Source organism: Aethalodelphis obliquidens, unplaced genomic scaffold (assembly GCF_003676395.1).
Source record: "Aethalodelphis obliquidens isolate GAN/ISIS:26980383/991018 unplaced genomic scaffold, ASM367639v1 scaffold9, whole genome shotgun sequence".
Lineage (NCBI taxonomy): Eukaryota > Metazoa > Chordata > Mammalia > Artiodactyla > Delphinidae > Aethalodelphis > Aethalodelphis obliquidens.
In genome coordinates this window covers 40678557-40693041 of record NW_020837953.1, presented here as the reverse complement: position 1 = coordinate 40693041, position 14485 = coordinate 40678557, and the positions used below count along the sequence as shown (strand labels likewise).

The 14485-nt window shown below is 50.3% G+C and overlaps 1 protein-coding gene across 6 annotated transcripts in view; it reads left to right on the top strand.

The window, feature by feature from the left end:
- The window catches only part of SPEN (spen family transcriptional repressor), a 93668-nt gene extending 79384 nt beyond the window's left edge, over window positions 1-14284 (top strand). For 5 of the 6 annotated variants that reach the window (XM_027110051.1, XM_027110049.1, XM_027110053.1 and 2 more), the window contains 5 exons: window positions 2770-10870; window positions 11294-11767; window positions 11934-12128; window positions 12458-12616; window positions 13091-13222. In XM_027110051.1, coding sequence (XP_026965852.1) covers window positions 2770-10870; window positions 11294-11767; window positions 11934-12128; window positions 12458-12616; window positions 13091-13222 — 9061 coding nt within the window. Of the gene's footprint in view, window positions 1-2769; window positions 10871-11293; window positions 11768-11933; window positions 12129-12457; window positions 12617-13090 lie in introns of all 6 variants that reach the window. The other variant, XM_027110048.1, reaches the window with a different exon arrangement.
- The last annotated feature ends 201 nt before the right edge of the window (window positions 14285-14485 follow it).

Below are 14485 nucleotides of genomic sequence, written 5' to 3'. Positions count from 1 at the left end.
ACCTGTGGTTATTTATCTCTGTTGAATGGAGTTTATCTCCTAAAGTGGGAAGCAGGAGGGTGTGGGACTTTACTGTGACCCAGTTTTGCCCCATTTGGTTTCAGATGGCAGTGCTTCTGGAATGCATTCCTTGCAGTAGAACTTGAGAATCTTTGCCCTTTCCATAGAGTGGAAGGAAGTCATCCCACTGAATAGTTGATGAATAAGTGGCGGGGGGGGGGGGGGGCTTTGCCTCTAATGACAGTTCAGGTCAGGAATGCAAATGATGATCCATTTACATAGTGCCCTGCAGTTTAAAAGTAGTATTTCTTTTATTCCCTTAAATACAGTGTCAGGGAAATAGGGCTGTGGCTCTTGTCATATATTACTTATGGTGGGAACTGAAGATCAGGTGACTTGGCTGATAAGGTCACAGGCTAGTAAGTGGTTGGGCTGGGGGTAAACCCAGGGCTCCTACCTGGTATGCATTGAGCCTTCCAGTTTACCAAAGTGATTCTCAAGACATTTACAGGGTCACATTATGCTTTAGATGAATTTCCCACTTACTTACGGTGGTTTGGATATTGTGCAGTCATGGGAACAGAGTTCTCTGAAAACCTGACATTTCAAAGTTCCTCAGAGCCCTGCCAGAGCCTTTTGTGTATAGTACCAGTGTGCAGTTGTATTGTCCCTTGCATAAGTTGAGTTCCTTGGTGGCAGGAATGCTCATTTCTTTTGGTAGAGCCCGGCAAAATATGTACAAAATCATCATCTATTAAACTGAACGGTGCAGCACTAATGTTTACACGTATATCTTTTGACTTCTGTAACTTTTTTTTTTTCATATTTTGGATATAGTTTTAGTTTGCTTATTTTAGAAAATATCTGGAAACCATTTTTAAACGTACTTTTAATGCAGGCAGCAAACTAGTGGCCATTCTAGGTGTCTTAACCACTTTATATTAGAAAGTTAGGGAATTCCCTGGTGGTCCAGTGGTTAGGACTCGGCACTTTTATTGCCAGGGGCCCAGGTTCAGCCCCTGGTCAGGGAACTAAGATCCTACAAGCAGTGCTGTGGCCAAAGGAGAAAAGAAAGCTTGTAGTGTGTTCACCTTTACATAGTGAAAGTGATGCTTCCTTGGAGTTTGTATTTATGATGGTAATGAGTTAAATTAGCCTAATTTCATTCCTAGTAACATCTATTTGCAAGATGGCTGGCCAGTATTGAGGCAAAGAATCTGATTCCTGTGGAACTGTAGAAGGATCATCTTGAATCAAATCAAGTCAGATATCATAGATATGTCATAAACTATTCTCTTTGAAATGAGAAAGCTCAGTATAAATGCATATAATAATGTGTTATTGATGCTTCCAGTGTTTGAATGGTAAGTCTAGATGCTTCATTTGCTATTGAAAATGGGTTAGAACATTGCCCAGTAGCAACTTTGACATATTTTTCTAAGGTTCATTTTTTTCAACAAATGAGTACCTGCTGTGAGCCGAGAAGACAAAAGCTCATGCCTTCAGAGGTTTAAGTTCTAGGTTCGTTACGTTTCATTGAGCCGTCATTGACAGTACTATGTAGACTGAGTAAGCCATACCTGCTTGAAAGACAAAAATGGAAAGTGAACAAGAGTAAAGGAATTGGCCTCTGTCACAGGTGAATTTCATTTTATACACCATACATGTTCTTGAAATTTAATCTGATTTTGAATGCACTGGGACGTGTCACTGTGGGAGAAAATCTGAGGTGAATTCTTTTACAATTAAGGAATTATCTCACACAGTTCGTAATCACCTAATTTGTTAGTTGGCAGGTTGGGGAAAAGTAACTACTGAAGGCCAAGTATGTGCCTTGTATTATGTTAGGAAAGTTTTTACAAATGTTATCTTATTTAATCTTCTTAAGATCTTTGTGAAGAAGAGCTATCATTTGGTAAGTGAGGAGACTGAGCCCAGGGAGACTGGCCCCCAGCGTGTGTGGGGATTTTGTTTTGTTTTGTTTTTTTAATGTTTATTTGGCTGCGCCGGGTCTTACTTGCGGCACATGGGATCTAGTTCCCTGACCAGGGATTGAACCCGGGCCCCCTGTATTGTGAGTGCGGACTCTTAGCCACTCGACCACCAGGGAAGTCCCCAATGTGTTTTTTTAAATTGTGAATTGAGGTAGAGGTGTTACCGATATACAGGTTGCATAGGTGGGAAGATTTTAGTTAAATTGTTATCTTTTCAAACAGTACATTTGTTTCCCAAGTTGTGGTAAGAATATCTTTTGGCAGGAAAGTAATTATGAAAGACTTAGAAATGTGGGATGTGATACTGTTTAATACTAGTGCTCATCATAAGTCACGACAACCGATACCAAAAGAATAAAAAGGGGCTGAAGCACTGCTGTCCAAGTCCAATAGAAATGTAATGCAAGCTGTATATGCGGTTTTGCATTTTCTAGTAAAACTAAAGGTAAAATTAATTTTATTTAACCCAATATGTCTGAAATACTGTTTCAACATATACTCAATCTGAATAAATTATTGAAGTGTTTCTTTTTTTTGAAACTAAGTCTACCAAATCCAGTGTGTATTTTACACTCACACCTCAACTGAGACTAGCCAGATTTCAAGTTCTCAGTAGCCACACGTGGCTTGTAGGTATGGTATTGGTCAGTGCAGTTCTAATGATTAAAAAATGGAAAAGATTTTTGGAAGCAGGACTTTGTAATCTCATATGTATGATTAATGTGTAAGTGACGAGGAAACAAAAAACTAATACATTCTTTTTTGTCTTTGGCAGAGAAGAACGAAGGGGATCGTATGACTATAGCCAAGATCGTACATATTATGAGAATGTTCGTACTCCAGGCACATATGCTGAGGATTCCAGACGGGACTATCCAGCTCGAGGGAGAGAGTTTTATTCAGAATGGGAAACTTACCAAGGAGACTACTATGAGTCACGATATTACGATGATCCCCGGGAGTACAGGGATTACAGAAATGATCCTTATGAACAAGATATTCGGGAATACAGTTACAGGCAAAGGGAACGAGAAAGAGAACGCGAAAGATTTGAGTCTGACCGGGACAGAGACCACGAGAGGAGGCCAATTGAACGCAGTCAGAGTCCAGTTCACTTGCGACGCCCACAGAGTCCTGGAGCATCACCCTCACAGTCAGAGAGATTGCCTAGTGATTCCGAGAGGAGGATTTACAGCCGATCCTCGGACCGGAGTGGAAGCTGTAGCTCGCTTTCCCCTCCAAGATATGATAAACTTGACAAACCTCGTTTGGAACGCTATACAAAAAACGAAAAGACAGATAAAGAACGAACTTTTGATCCTGAGAGAGTGGAAAGAGAGAGACGTTTAATAAGGAAGGAAAAGGTGGAGAAGGACAAAACTGACAAGCAGAAACGGAAAGGAAAAGTTCATTCCCCTAGTTCTCAGTCTTCAGAAACAGACCAGGAAAACGAGAGAGAACAAAGCCCTGAAAAATCAAGGAGTTCTAATAAACTGAGCAGAGAGAAAGCTGACAAAGAAGGAGTAGCAAAAAACCGCTTGGAACTCATGCCTTGTGTGGTTTTGACTCGAGTGAAAGAAAAAGAGGGGAAGGTTATTGACCACACTCCTTTGGAAAAGCTGAAAGCCAAGCTTGATAATGACACTGTCAAGTCTTCTGCCTTAGATCAGAAACTTCAGGTCTCTCAGACAGAGCCTGCAAAATCTGAGTTGTCTAAACTAGAATCTGTTAGAATGAAAGCGCCAAAGGAAAGGGGGCTTTCAAGCCACATAGAAGTGGTAGATAAGGAAGGCAGGCCTAAACCCAGGAAGCACCTAAAACCAGAGCAAACTGTTGATGGGGTAAGTGCTGTGGATCTGGAGAAGCTGGAAGCGAGGAAAAGGCGTTTTGCAGATTCCAATTTGAAAGCAGAAAGGCAAAAATCAGATGTTAAGAAAAGTAGCCCAGAGATGGAAGAGGCTCGGGTGCTTTTAAAGAAACAGCCTGACATATCATCTAGAGATGTCATTCTACTGAGGGAAGGAGAGTCTGAAAAAAAGACGGTGAGGAAAGAAATTCTTAAAAGAGAATCTAAAAAAATCAAACTAGACAGACTTAATGCTGTTCCCAGCCCCAGAGAGTGTCAGGAGCTTGCCAGCATTTCTGTTGGGACTGTGTCAAGGCCCAACTCAGATCTGCAAGCAAGGCTGAGAGAACCAGTAGGTGAATCTGTGGAAAACCAAGAAATCCAGTCAAAAAAACCCACTCTTTCAAAACCACCACTTAAACAGCTGGAGCTATTAGATGATCAAGGACCAGAGAGAGAAGATAACAGGAAAAACTATTGCAGTCTTCGTGATGAACCACTTGAATGTAAATCAGGCCAAGATAAACCACATTCAGTAAATACTGAAGAAAAAATTGGCATTGATATTGATCACACGCAGAGTTACCGAAAACAAATGGAGCAGAGTCGTAGAAAACAGCAGATGGAGATGGAAATAGCCAAGTCCGAAAAGTTTGGCAGTCCTAAAAAAGATGTGGATGAATATGAAAGACGTAGTCTTGTTCACGAGGTCGGCAAACCCCCTCAGGATGTCACTGACGACTCTCCTCCCAGCAAAAAGAAAAGGATGGACCATGTTGATTTTGACATCTGCACCAAGAGAGAACGGAACTACAGAAGTTCACGCCAAATCAGTGAAGACTCTGAAAGGACTGGTGGTTCCCCCAGTATCCGACATGGTTCCTTCCATGAGGAAGATGACCCTGTTGGTTCCCCTAGGGTAATGTCAATAAAAGGGTCTCCTAAAGTAGATGAAAAAGGTCTCCCGTATTCTAATATAACAGTCAGAGAAGAGTCCTTAAAATTTAATCCTTATGATTCTAGCAGGAGAGAACAGATGGCAGACATGGCCAAAATAAAGCTGTCTGTCTTGAATCCTGAAGATGAACTAAATCGGTGGGACTCTCAAATGAAACAAGATGCCAGCAGATTTGATGTGAGTTTCCCAAACAGCATAATTAAGAGAGACAGCCTTCGAAAGAGGTCTGTACGTGACTTGGAACCTGGTGAGGTGCCTTCTGATTCTGATGAAGATGGTGAACACAAATCTCACTCACCCAGAGCCTCTGCGTTATTTGAAAGTTCTCGGTTGTCTTTTTTATTGAGGGACAGAGAAGACAAACTACGTGAGAGAGATGAAAGACTCTCCAGTTCTTTAGAAAGGAACAAATTTTATTCTTTTGCATTGGATAAGACAATCACACCAGACACTAAGGCTTTGCTTGAAAGAGCTAAATCCCTGTCTTCATCTCGAGAAGAAAATTGGTCTTTTCTTGATTGGGACTCCCGATTTGCTAATTTTCGAAACAACAAAGATAAAGAAAAGGTTGACTCTGCTCCAAGGCCTATTCCATCCTGGTACATGAAAAAGAAGAAAATTCGGACTGATTCAGAAGGAAAAATGGATGATAAGAAAGATGACCATAAAGAAGAAGAACAGGAAAGGCAAGAATTATTTGCTTCTCGTTTTTTACACAGCTCAATCTTTGAACAAGATTCCAAGCGATTGCAGCATCTAGAGAGAAAAGATGAAGAATCTGACTTCGTTTCTGGCAGGTTATATGGGAGGCAGACATCTGATGGAGTGAATAGCACAACTGATTTGATTCAAGAGCCAGTAGTTCTTTTCCACAGCAGATTTATGGAACTGACACGAATGCAACAGAAAGAAAAAGAAAAAGACCAAAAACCCAAAGAGGTCGAGAAACAGGAGGATACAGAGGATCACCCCAAGACCTCAGAATCTGCTTCTGAAAATAAAGAGTCGGAACTGAAAACTCCACCTTCGATTGGGCCTCCTAGTGTCACAGTTGTAGCTCCAGAGTCTGCAGCAGCATCCCTGGAGAAGACAGCTGCTGAAAAAACAGGAGAGGTGCCTCCAGTGACAGAAGAGAAGACCACTGAGCCAGCCTCTGTCTCAGAAGAAGCAAAACCTGTATCTGATCTGACTCCCATCGCTGTGGAACAACCTGAACAAGTAGACGTGCCCCCAGGAGTGGACACCAGGAAAGACGTTGCTGAGACTCCTTTAGTTGTTGAAGAAAATTCATCAGTCGATCAGCTGCCTTATTTGGATGCCAAGCCTCCAACTCCTGGGGCCTCATTTTCCCAGGTAGAGATCAGTGTAGACCCAGAGCCTGACAGTACCCAGACACTTTCAAAACCGACTCAGAAGCCTGAGGAAGCCGATGAGCCAAAAGTGGAGAAGCCGGACTCAGCTGCTAATGTCGAACCTAATGCAAGTCAAAACGCTGAAGATGTTCACGAGGTCCCGCCTCCAGCTACTGAAGGTGTAGAGGTTGATCCTCCAGTTGCTGCAAAAGATAAAAAGCCGAACAAAAGTAAACGTTCCAAGACCCCCATTCAGGCAGCTGCAGCAGGTATCGTGGAGAAGCCTGTCACAAGGAAGAGTGAGAGGATAGACCGGGAAAAGCTCAAGCGGTCCAGTTCTCCTCGGGGAGAAGCACAGAAGCTTTTAGAATTGAAGATGGAGGCAGAGAAGATTACAAGGGCTGCCTCTAAAAACTCGTCCGCGGACCCTGAACACCCTGAGCCAAGCTTGCCCCTCAGCCGAACCAGGCGCCGGAATGTAAGGAGTGTCTACGCAACCATGGGTGACCACGAGAGCCGCTCTCCAGTCAAGGAGCCCGTTGAGCAACCACGGGTGACCAGGAAGAGACTGGAGCGGGAGCTGCAGGAGGCTGCAGTGGTTCCTACAACCCCTAGGAGGGGGAGGCCTCCAAAAGCACGCCGTCGAGCTGACGAAGATGATGAGACCGAGGCAAAAGAGCCAGTGGAGACAGTCAAGCCAGCTGAGGGGTGGAGGTCCCCACGATCCCAGAAAGTAGCTGCTGGTGTCCAACAGGGGAAAAAGGGGAAAAATGAACCAAAAGTTGATGCTGAACGTCCTGAGGCCACCACTGAGGTGAGTCCCCAGTTAAACGTGAAAGAAAATAACACAAAATCCAAGACTGATAAAGAAGAAGCAGGAAGTGAACAAAAACCTGATAGAAAAGAAATTAGCACAGACAAAAATCCACCCGAAACCCCCCCAGCTGAAGTGGTGGAGAAAAAAACAGCCCCTGAGAAAAACTCCAAGTCCAAGAGAGGAAGATCTCGAAACTCTAGATCAGCGGTGGACAAATCTGCAAATCTGAGAAATGTGGAAGCCACTGTAAGTCCCGGCGCGGCTGCAGGCCCTGCGGGACTACCGGCGGAGGAGGCGGCTGCAGTCGCGGCAGTTTCCCCTGAGAAGAGCGAGAGTCCCCAAGAGGAGGCTAGTTTATCGTTGCGTTTGAGCAGTGAGCCAGCTGATCTGGACAAGGAACCAGAGAAGGAAGATGGGTCTGCCTCTAAGCCGTCCCCGGAAGCAAATCAGCTAGCCAAGCAGATGGAGCTGGAGCAGGCCGTGGAGAACATCGAGAAGCTCGCGGAAACCTCCACCCCCACGGCTTTCAAGGCGGCAGCTGCAGATGCCCCAGAGCGCCTCTCCACAGAGGACCGGGACAAGCCCGCACACCAGGCCAGCGAAACAGAGCTGGCTGCGGCCATCGGTTCCATCATCAATGACATTTCTGGGGAGCCAGAAAACTTCCCAGCACCTCCACCTTACCCTGCAGAGTCTCAGACAGATCTTCAGTCTCCTGAGGAAGGAATGGAGCCTGAGACCGATGAGGCTGTGTCTGGCATCTTGGAGACTGAGGCTGCTACAGAATCTTCTAGGCCACCAGGCAGTGCACCTGACCCCTCAGCAGGCCCAGCAGACACCAAGGAAGCCAGAGAGAACAGCAGTGAAACCTCCCACCCAGTGCCACAAGTCAAAGGATCAAAAGAAGCAGAAGTTACTCTTGCTCGGAAAGACAAAGGGCGCCAGAGGACCACTCGATCACGCCGCAAACGGAATACAAACAAGAACACGGGGGGCGCTACAGAGACCCATGTCTCTGAACCTGACCAAGTTCAAAGCAAGAGCCCTGCTGCAAGCGAGGGGGCCACGACACAGCCCCCAGAAACTCCACAGGAAGAAAAGCAGAGTGACAAGCCCCAGTCCACTCCCCCTGAGTCATGTGCTTCTGACCCAAGCAAGACTACATCCCAGGGAAATTTGTCCCAAGAAAGCAGTGTTGAAGAAAAGACTCCAACCAAAGCATCTGCGCTCCCAGACCTTCCCCCGGCCTCACAGCCAACCCCCGTGGATGACGAGCCTCGAGCCAGATTCAAGGTGCACTCCATCATTGAAAGTGACCCGGTGACCCCACCCAGTGACTCAAGCATGCCCACCCCCCCAATTCCTTCCGTAACGATAGCAAAGCTCCCACCCCCTGTCGCTGCTGGGGGGATCCCACACCAGAGTCCGCCGACGAAGGTGACAGAGTGGATCACGAGGCAGGAGGAGCCACGGGCGCAATCCACCCCATCTCCGGCCCTTCCCCCAGACACAAAGGCCTCCGACATAGACACCAGCTCCAGTACGCTGAGGAAGATCCTCATGGACCCTAAGTACGTATCTGCCACGGGCGTCACTTCCACGAGTGTCACAACTGCCATTGCAGAGCCTGTCAGTGCTGCCCCTTGCCTGCATGAGGCACTGCCCCCTCCGGTTGAATCTAAAAAGCCTCTTTTAGAAGAAAAAGCAGCAGCTCCAGTAACTAACACCTCCGACACACAGGCCTCAGAGGTTCCAGTGGCCACCGACAAAGAAAAGGTGACTCCAGTCATTGCTCCCAAAATTACTTCTGTTATTAGCCGGATGCCTGTCAGCATTGATTTGGAGAATTCGCAAAAGATAACTCTGGCGAAGCCAGCTCCTCAGACCCTGACTGGCCTGGTGAGCGCCCTGACCGGCCTGGTGAATGTCTCCTTGGTTCCAGTGAATGCGCTGGCCGGCCCAGTGAATGCCCTGAAAGGCCCTGTGAAGGGCTCAGTGGCCACGCTGAAAGGCTTGGTGAACACTCCCGCTGGCCCCGTGAACGTCCTAAAGGGACCAGTGAATGTTCTGACAGGGCCCGTGAATGTTCTCACGGCTCCAGTGAACGCCGCCGCGGGCACAGTGAACACTGCCGCGGGCGCGGTGACAGTTTCCGCGGGCGCGGTGACTGCTGCGTCTGGGGTTGTGACTGCCACGACAGCAGGTGCAGTGACTGTGGCAGGTGCAGTGATTGCACCATCCGCAAAGTGCCGACAGAGATCCGGCACTAATGACAACAGTCGGTTCCACCCAGGGTCTATGTCTGTGATTGACGACCGTCCGGCAGACACGGGCTCTGGCACTGGGCTGCGTGTGAACACTTCAGAAGGGGTTGTGCTGCTGAGCTATTCGGGGCAGAAGACTGAAGGCCCACAGCGGATCAGTGCCAAGATTAGCCAGATCCCCCCAGCAAGTGCAATGGACATTGAGTTTCAACAGTCGGTGTCCAAGTCCCAGGTCAAACCCGATTCTGTCACGCCATCTCAGCCTCCGCCCAAAGGCCCTCAAGCTCCTTCAGGCTATGCAAATGTGGCCACCCATTCTACTCTGGTACTAACTGCCCAGACCTATAACGCATCTCCTGTGATTTCATCGGTTAAGGCCGACCGTCCGTCCTTGGAGAAGCCTGAGCCCATTCATCTCTCTGTGTCCACACCCGTCACCCAGGGTGGCACAGTAAAGGTCCTCACCCAGGGCATAAACACACCCCCGGTGCTGGTTCACAACCAGCTGGTCCTCACCCCAAGCATAGTCACCACTAACAAAAAGCTTGCTGACCCCGTCACCCTCAAAATAGAGACCAAGGTCCTTCAGCCAGCAAACCTGGGGTCCACTCTTACACCCCACCACCCTCCTGCTCTGCCCAGCAAACTGCCTGCAGAAGTGAACCACGTCACCTCGGGGCCCAGCACCCCGACAGATCGGACTGTCTCCCATTTGGCAGCCACCAAGCCAGATGTGCATTCCCCTCGACCTAGCGGGCCGGCTCCGTCCCCATTCCCGAGGGCATGCCACCCCAGCAGCACCACATCCGCCGCGCTCTCCACTAATGCCACGGTCATGCTGGCTGCGGGCATTCCTGTGCCGCAGTTCATCTCTAGCATCCACCCAGAGCAGTCCGTCATCATGCCACCCCACAGCATCACCCAGACCGTGTCGCTCAGCCACCTGTCACAGGGCGAGGTGAGGATGAACACGCCCACGTTGCCCAGCATCACCTACAGCATCCGGCCAGAGACGCTTCACTCTCCTCGGGCCCCCCTGCAGCCCCAGCAAATAGAGGTCCGGGCCCCGCAGCGTGCGGGCACCCCGCAGCCAGCCACAGCTGGTGTGCCCGCCCTGGCTTCCCAGCACCCTCCAGAGGAAGAAGTGCATTATCACCTCCCCGTTGCTCGAGCCGCAGCCCCTGTGCAGTCGGAGGTGCTGGTCATGCAGTCTGAGTACCGACTACACCCGTACACTGTGCCCCGGGACGTGAGGATCATGGTGCATCCTCACGTGACGGCCGTCAGCGAGCAGCCCCGGGCAGCGGACGGGGTGGTGAAAGTGTCACCAGCCAGCAAGGCCCCTCAGCAGCCAGGGAAGGAAGCCGCCAAGATGGCAGATGCCAAAGCCGCCCCCGCCCCCCACGGCGAGGCCCGCATCCTCACAGTCACACCCAGCAACCAGCTGCAGGGGCTGCCTCTGACCCCGCCTGTGGTGGTGACGCACGGGGTGCAGATCGTGCACTCCAGCGGGGAGCTCTTTCAGGAGTACAGGTACGGGGACATCCGCACCTACCACGGCCCGGCTCAGCTCGCGCACACGCAGTTTCCTGCTGCTGCCTCCATTGGCCTGCCTTCCCGGACCAAGGCTCCTGCTCAGGTGAGAGCGCCAGAAATCTGCCTTCTGGTCCACATGGTGGTGGAGGTGCCAGTAAGGTCCCTGAAATATGTTGTCCTTGTTGTGGATTTAAAGAGGCGCTTCCTAAATTTCAGGATGGAGGGGTGAATCACAGCACGGAGAGCCCGGGGACATGGAGGGAGCTCATTGTGGGAGCGGGTGGCGGGGCGGCTCTTGCCTGCGGTGGGTGAGGAGGTAGGGAACAGGTGACCTTTCACCGGAACCCTCAATCCTGAATGCCCAGGAGCATGGCCGTCTGGTTAAAGCCCCTTCCGGGGGCCTGGCCTACAGGAGATGCCCTGCAGCTGACCTGCCCAGGGACTCACGGCTGCTTGGTTGGGGCAGGATGTTGTTGGTGCGTAACAGACTCTGACTCTGTTCCTTTCTCTTCCCGCCCAACTCCAGGGCCTCCCTCCTGAAGGCGAGCCCTCGCAGCCTCTGCAGCCTGCGCAGTCCGCACAGCCGGCCCAGTCCACGCAGACCTCCCAGCTCAGCCAGCCAGGCCAGCCACCAAGCAGCAAGATGCCTCCAGTCTCCCAGGAGGCAAAGGGCACCCAGACAGGAGTAGAGCAGCCGCGCCTCCCAAATGTACCTGGAAACAGGCCGGCGGAGCCTCATGCCCAGGTCCACAGGGCACAGGCGGAAACAAGCCAGACCTCCTATCCCTCCCCCGTGTCTGTCTCGATGAAGCCTGACCTCCCGGCCCCTCTTCCTGCTCAGGCTGCCCCAAAGCAGCCATTGTTTGTCCCTGCACCCTCAGGCCCCAGCCCCCCTCCAGGACTGGCTCTGCCGCATACTGAAACCCAGCCCGCCCCCAAACAAGATTCCTCTCCTCATTTGACTTCCCAGAGACCTGTGGATATGGTCCAGCTTCTGAAGGTAAGCCTGGGCAGGGCCTCCCCTACCACCCTTCGAGCTTTGTGCTATTGTCAGTGTCCCGAGAGCCCCACTTGACTTAGATCAGCAAGCTGCTGCCTGGGGCCGTGGCCAGCACAGCTGTGTTCTCCAGCCGTGAGCTCACTTCTGTTTGTTTCCCTGTGAGCAGAAGTACCCCATCGTGTGGCAGGGCCTACTGGCCCTCAAGAACGACACAGCTGCTGTGCAGCTCCACTTCGTCTCTGGCAACAATGTCCTGGCCCATCGGTCCCTGCCGCTCTCTGAAGGAGGGCCCCCCCTGAGGATTGCCCAGAGGATGCGGCTGGAGGCCTCACAGCTGGAGGGGGTTGCCCGAAGGATGACGGTAAGACTCAGGGCCCAGGTGAGCAACTGCCCCGCCCACAGCAAGGGAAGGCACGGGTGGCCCCCCACTGCCTGTCTCCGTGGCTTGTCACGGGGTGCAATAATGGCTTTCTTGGAGGGGATGATGAAGGGCATGTCCTCTCTCCACTAGGGGTGTAAAGTGCCTCTAGATCCAGAGATGCTTTTTTTCATTCAGCAAATATATGGATGGCCCTCAGGGTCATCATAGAGGTGGGGATTGAGGAGCCGAATCACCTGGGTTGGACAGGCCTCTTCTTGGGCTGTTTTGTGAGGTGGCCCCCCGATCACTGACAGCTTCCTGTTCCCCAGGTGGAGACAGATTACTGTCTGCTGCTGGCTCTGCCCTGTGGCCGTGACCAAGAGGACGTTGTGAGCCAGACCGAGTCCCTCAAGGCTGCCTTCATCACGTATCTGCAGGCCAAGCAGGCGGCAGGCATCATCAACGTTCCCAACCCTGGCTCCAATCAGGTCAGCCCGGTGTCCTGCCTCGGCGCACACACGTGGGGCTGGTCTCGGCTGGTCAGGCCGTCTGACTGATCTGGTGGCATGGGCTGCCAGTGCCAGCCAGAGTAGTCAGGACAGCTTCCCAGAGGAGCTGGACAAAGGGGCATTCCGGATAGAGGAAACCGGTGGAGCGTGTGGGCCGGATTACTGCTGCCCGTCCTGGAGACAGTCAGTGGACGGCTGAGGCGGCAGAGGTTTTCCTTTAGCTTAAGGATAGAGAAGAAGTTCTCAGGGGTTAGTTTCATGTTAGTTCTCTGATACCTAGTTTTCTTCTGGTAGACAGTCTTGGAGACCTTAACTGGTTGGGAAATTGACTCAGCCTGGCTCTCTGTTGGGCCTTTGGGCCCCCCAGTTGGAAATGTTTTAGGGAAGAGTGGTAGTGGGGTGGGTGACGTGAAGACAGGAGGTCCCATTTTTCTCTCTTGTCCCTTTCTCCAGCCCGCCTACGTGCTGCAGATCTTCCCGCCCTGCGAATTCTCTGAGAGTCACCTGTCCCGTCTGGCCCCCGACCTCCTGGCCAGCATCTCCCACATTTCTCCCCACCTCATGATCGTCATTGCCTCTGTGTGAGCCACTGAATGGTCACCACTCGGCGTATCTTCCTGAGGCTCTGCAGCAAAAAATAAAACACAGGACAACCCAGCCAAGTGGTGGAAGAAGCTGCCGAGGGGGACAGACTCCACTGCCAGACGGCCAGCCTCGCTCTCCTACCCGCCCGCCCGCCCGCCCGGCTCAGTCAGACAGACCCCCGCCCTGGGCAGTGGTGCTGCTACTCGTATGTTTACATGACATTTAGCCCAAGGACAGACCACCAACCAATGGACTTGCAGACACCTTGAGGCTGGGTTTCTCTCTCCTCCTCTTGGAGAAAAGGAACAGGGCAGTGGAATTTTTTTGTTGTTTTTGTTTTTAAGAAACAAAACAGAACTGCCTTTGCACTAAATTAGTGACTTGGACTTTTGCACAGTGAAGACAGGCTGTGACACTCTGGATGTCTTGGTGTACGTGCACACACATGGCACACACATCGCAGACGCTCATGCAGGACTTCAGACTTCTGCTGAAACCTTGGGGTCAAGGAGCATTTCACTGGGCTGTGTTGTCCCCGCCCCTCCCTTCCCCTCGCTCATTTGGGTGCCATCGCTCTCTCATTCTCCTGCCGCCACCATCTTTGATTCACCCAGGATGTACAGTTTACAATCAGAAAAGAGCAAACAGAAGGATTTTCTCTCTTGGTGGAACATGCAGAACTTGGGATGTGTGTATATATAAATATATAATATATATAAATATATATAATACTGACTTAAAAATCAAATTCCCCGACATACATTTTTTTTAATCTGTGCCAAAAATGTGTTTTCAGAGAAAATCTTATTTTCATACTCAGACTTTGTATTGTCACTCATTTGTATAAGTGCGCTTCGTTACAGCACGGGCCCTGCTCCCGCAACTTGGAAGTGTCACACACACAAAAAGACTGTACAAAAGACTGGCTTCCCTTCTTCCTGTGACCTTGACCTCTCCCCCGACTTCCTAACACTTATTAATTTATGAAAACTGTTTTTCTCAGCGCAGTTTTGTTTTGTGTGTCCATTGGATTACAAACTTTATTAAAAAATACAGAACATGTCAAGTGTGGATGTGATTGTCGCTTGGATGGGAGGGCCAGGGGTCCTTGGCTTATGGGAACAGCTAGCCTTCGTCCCACTTTTGCTTTCAACCCCCCACCACGTCTGTATGTGGAACCTATTATTTCCTTTCTGCCACTGATCTTCCCAAGGATCATTTTATCTTGTACAAAAGAAGATTTTCATCACAGACTGAACTTGA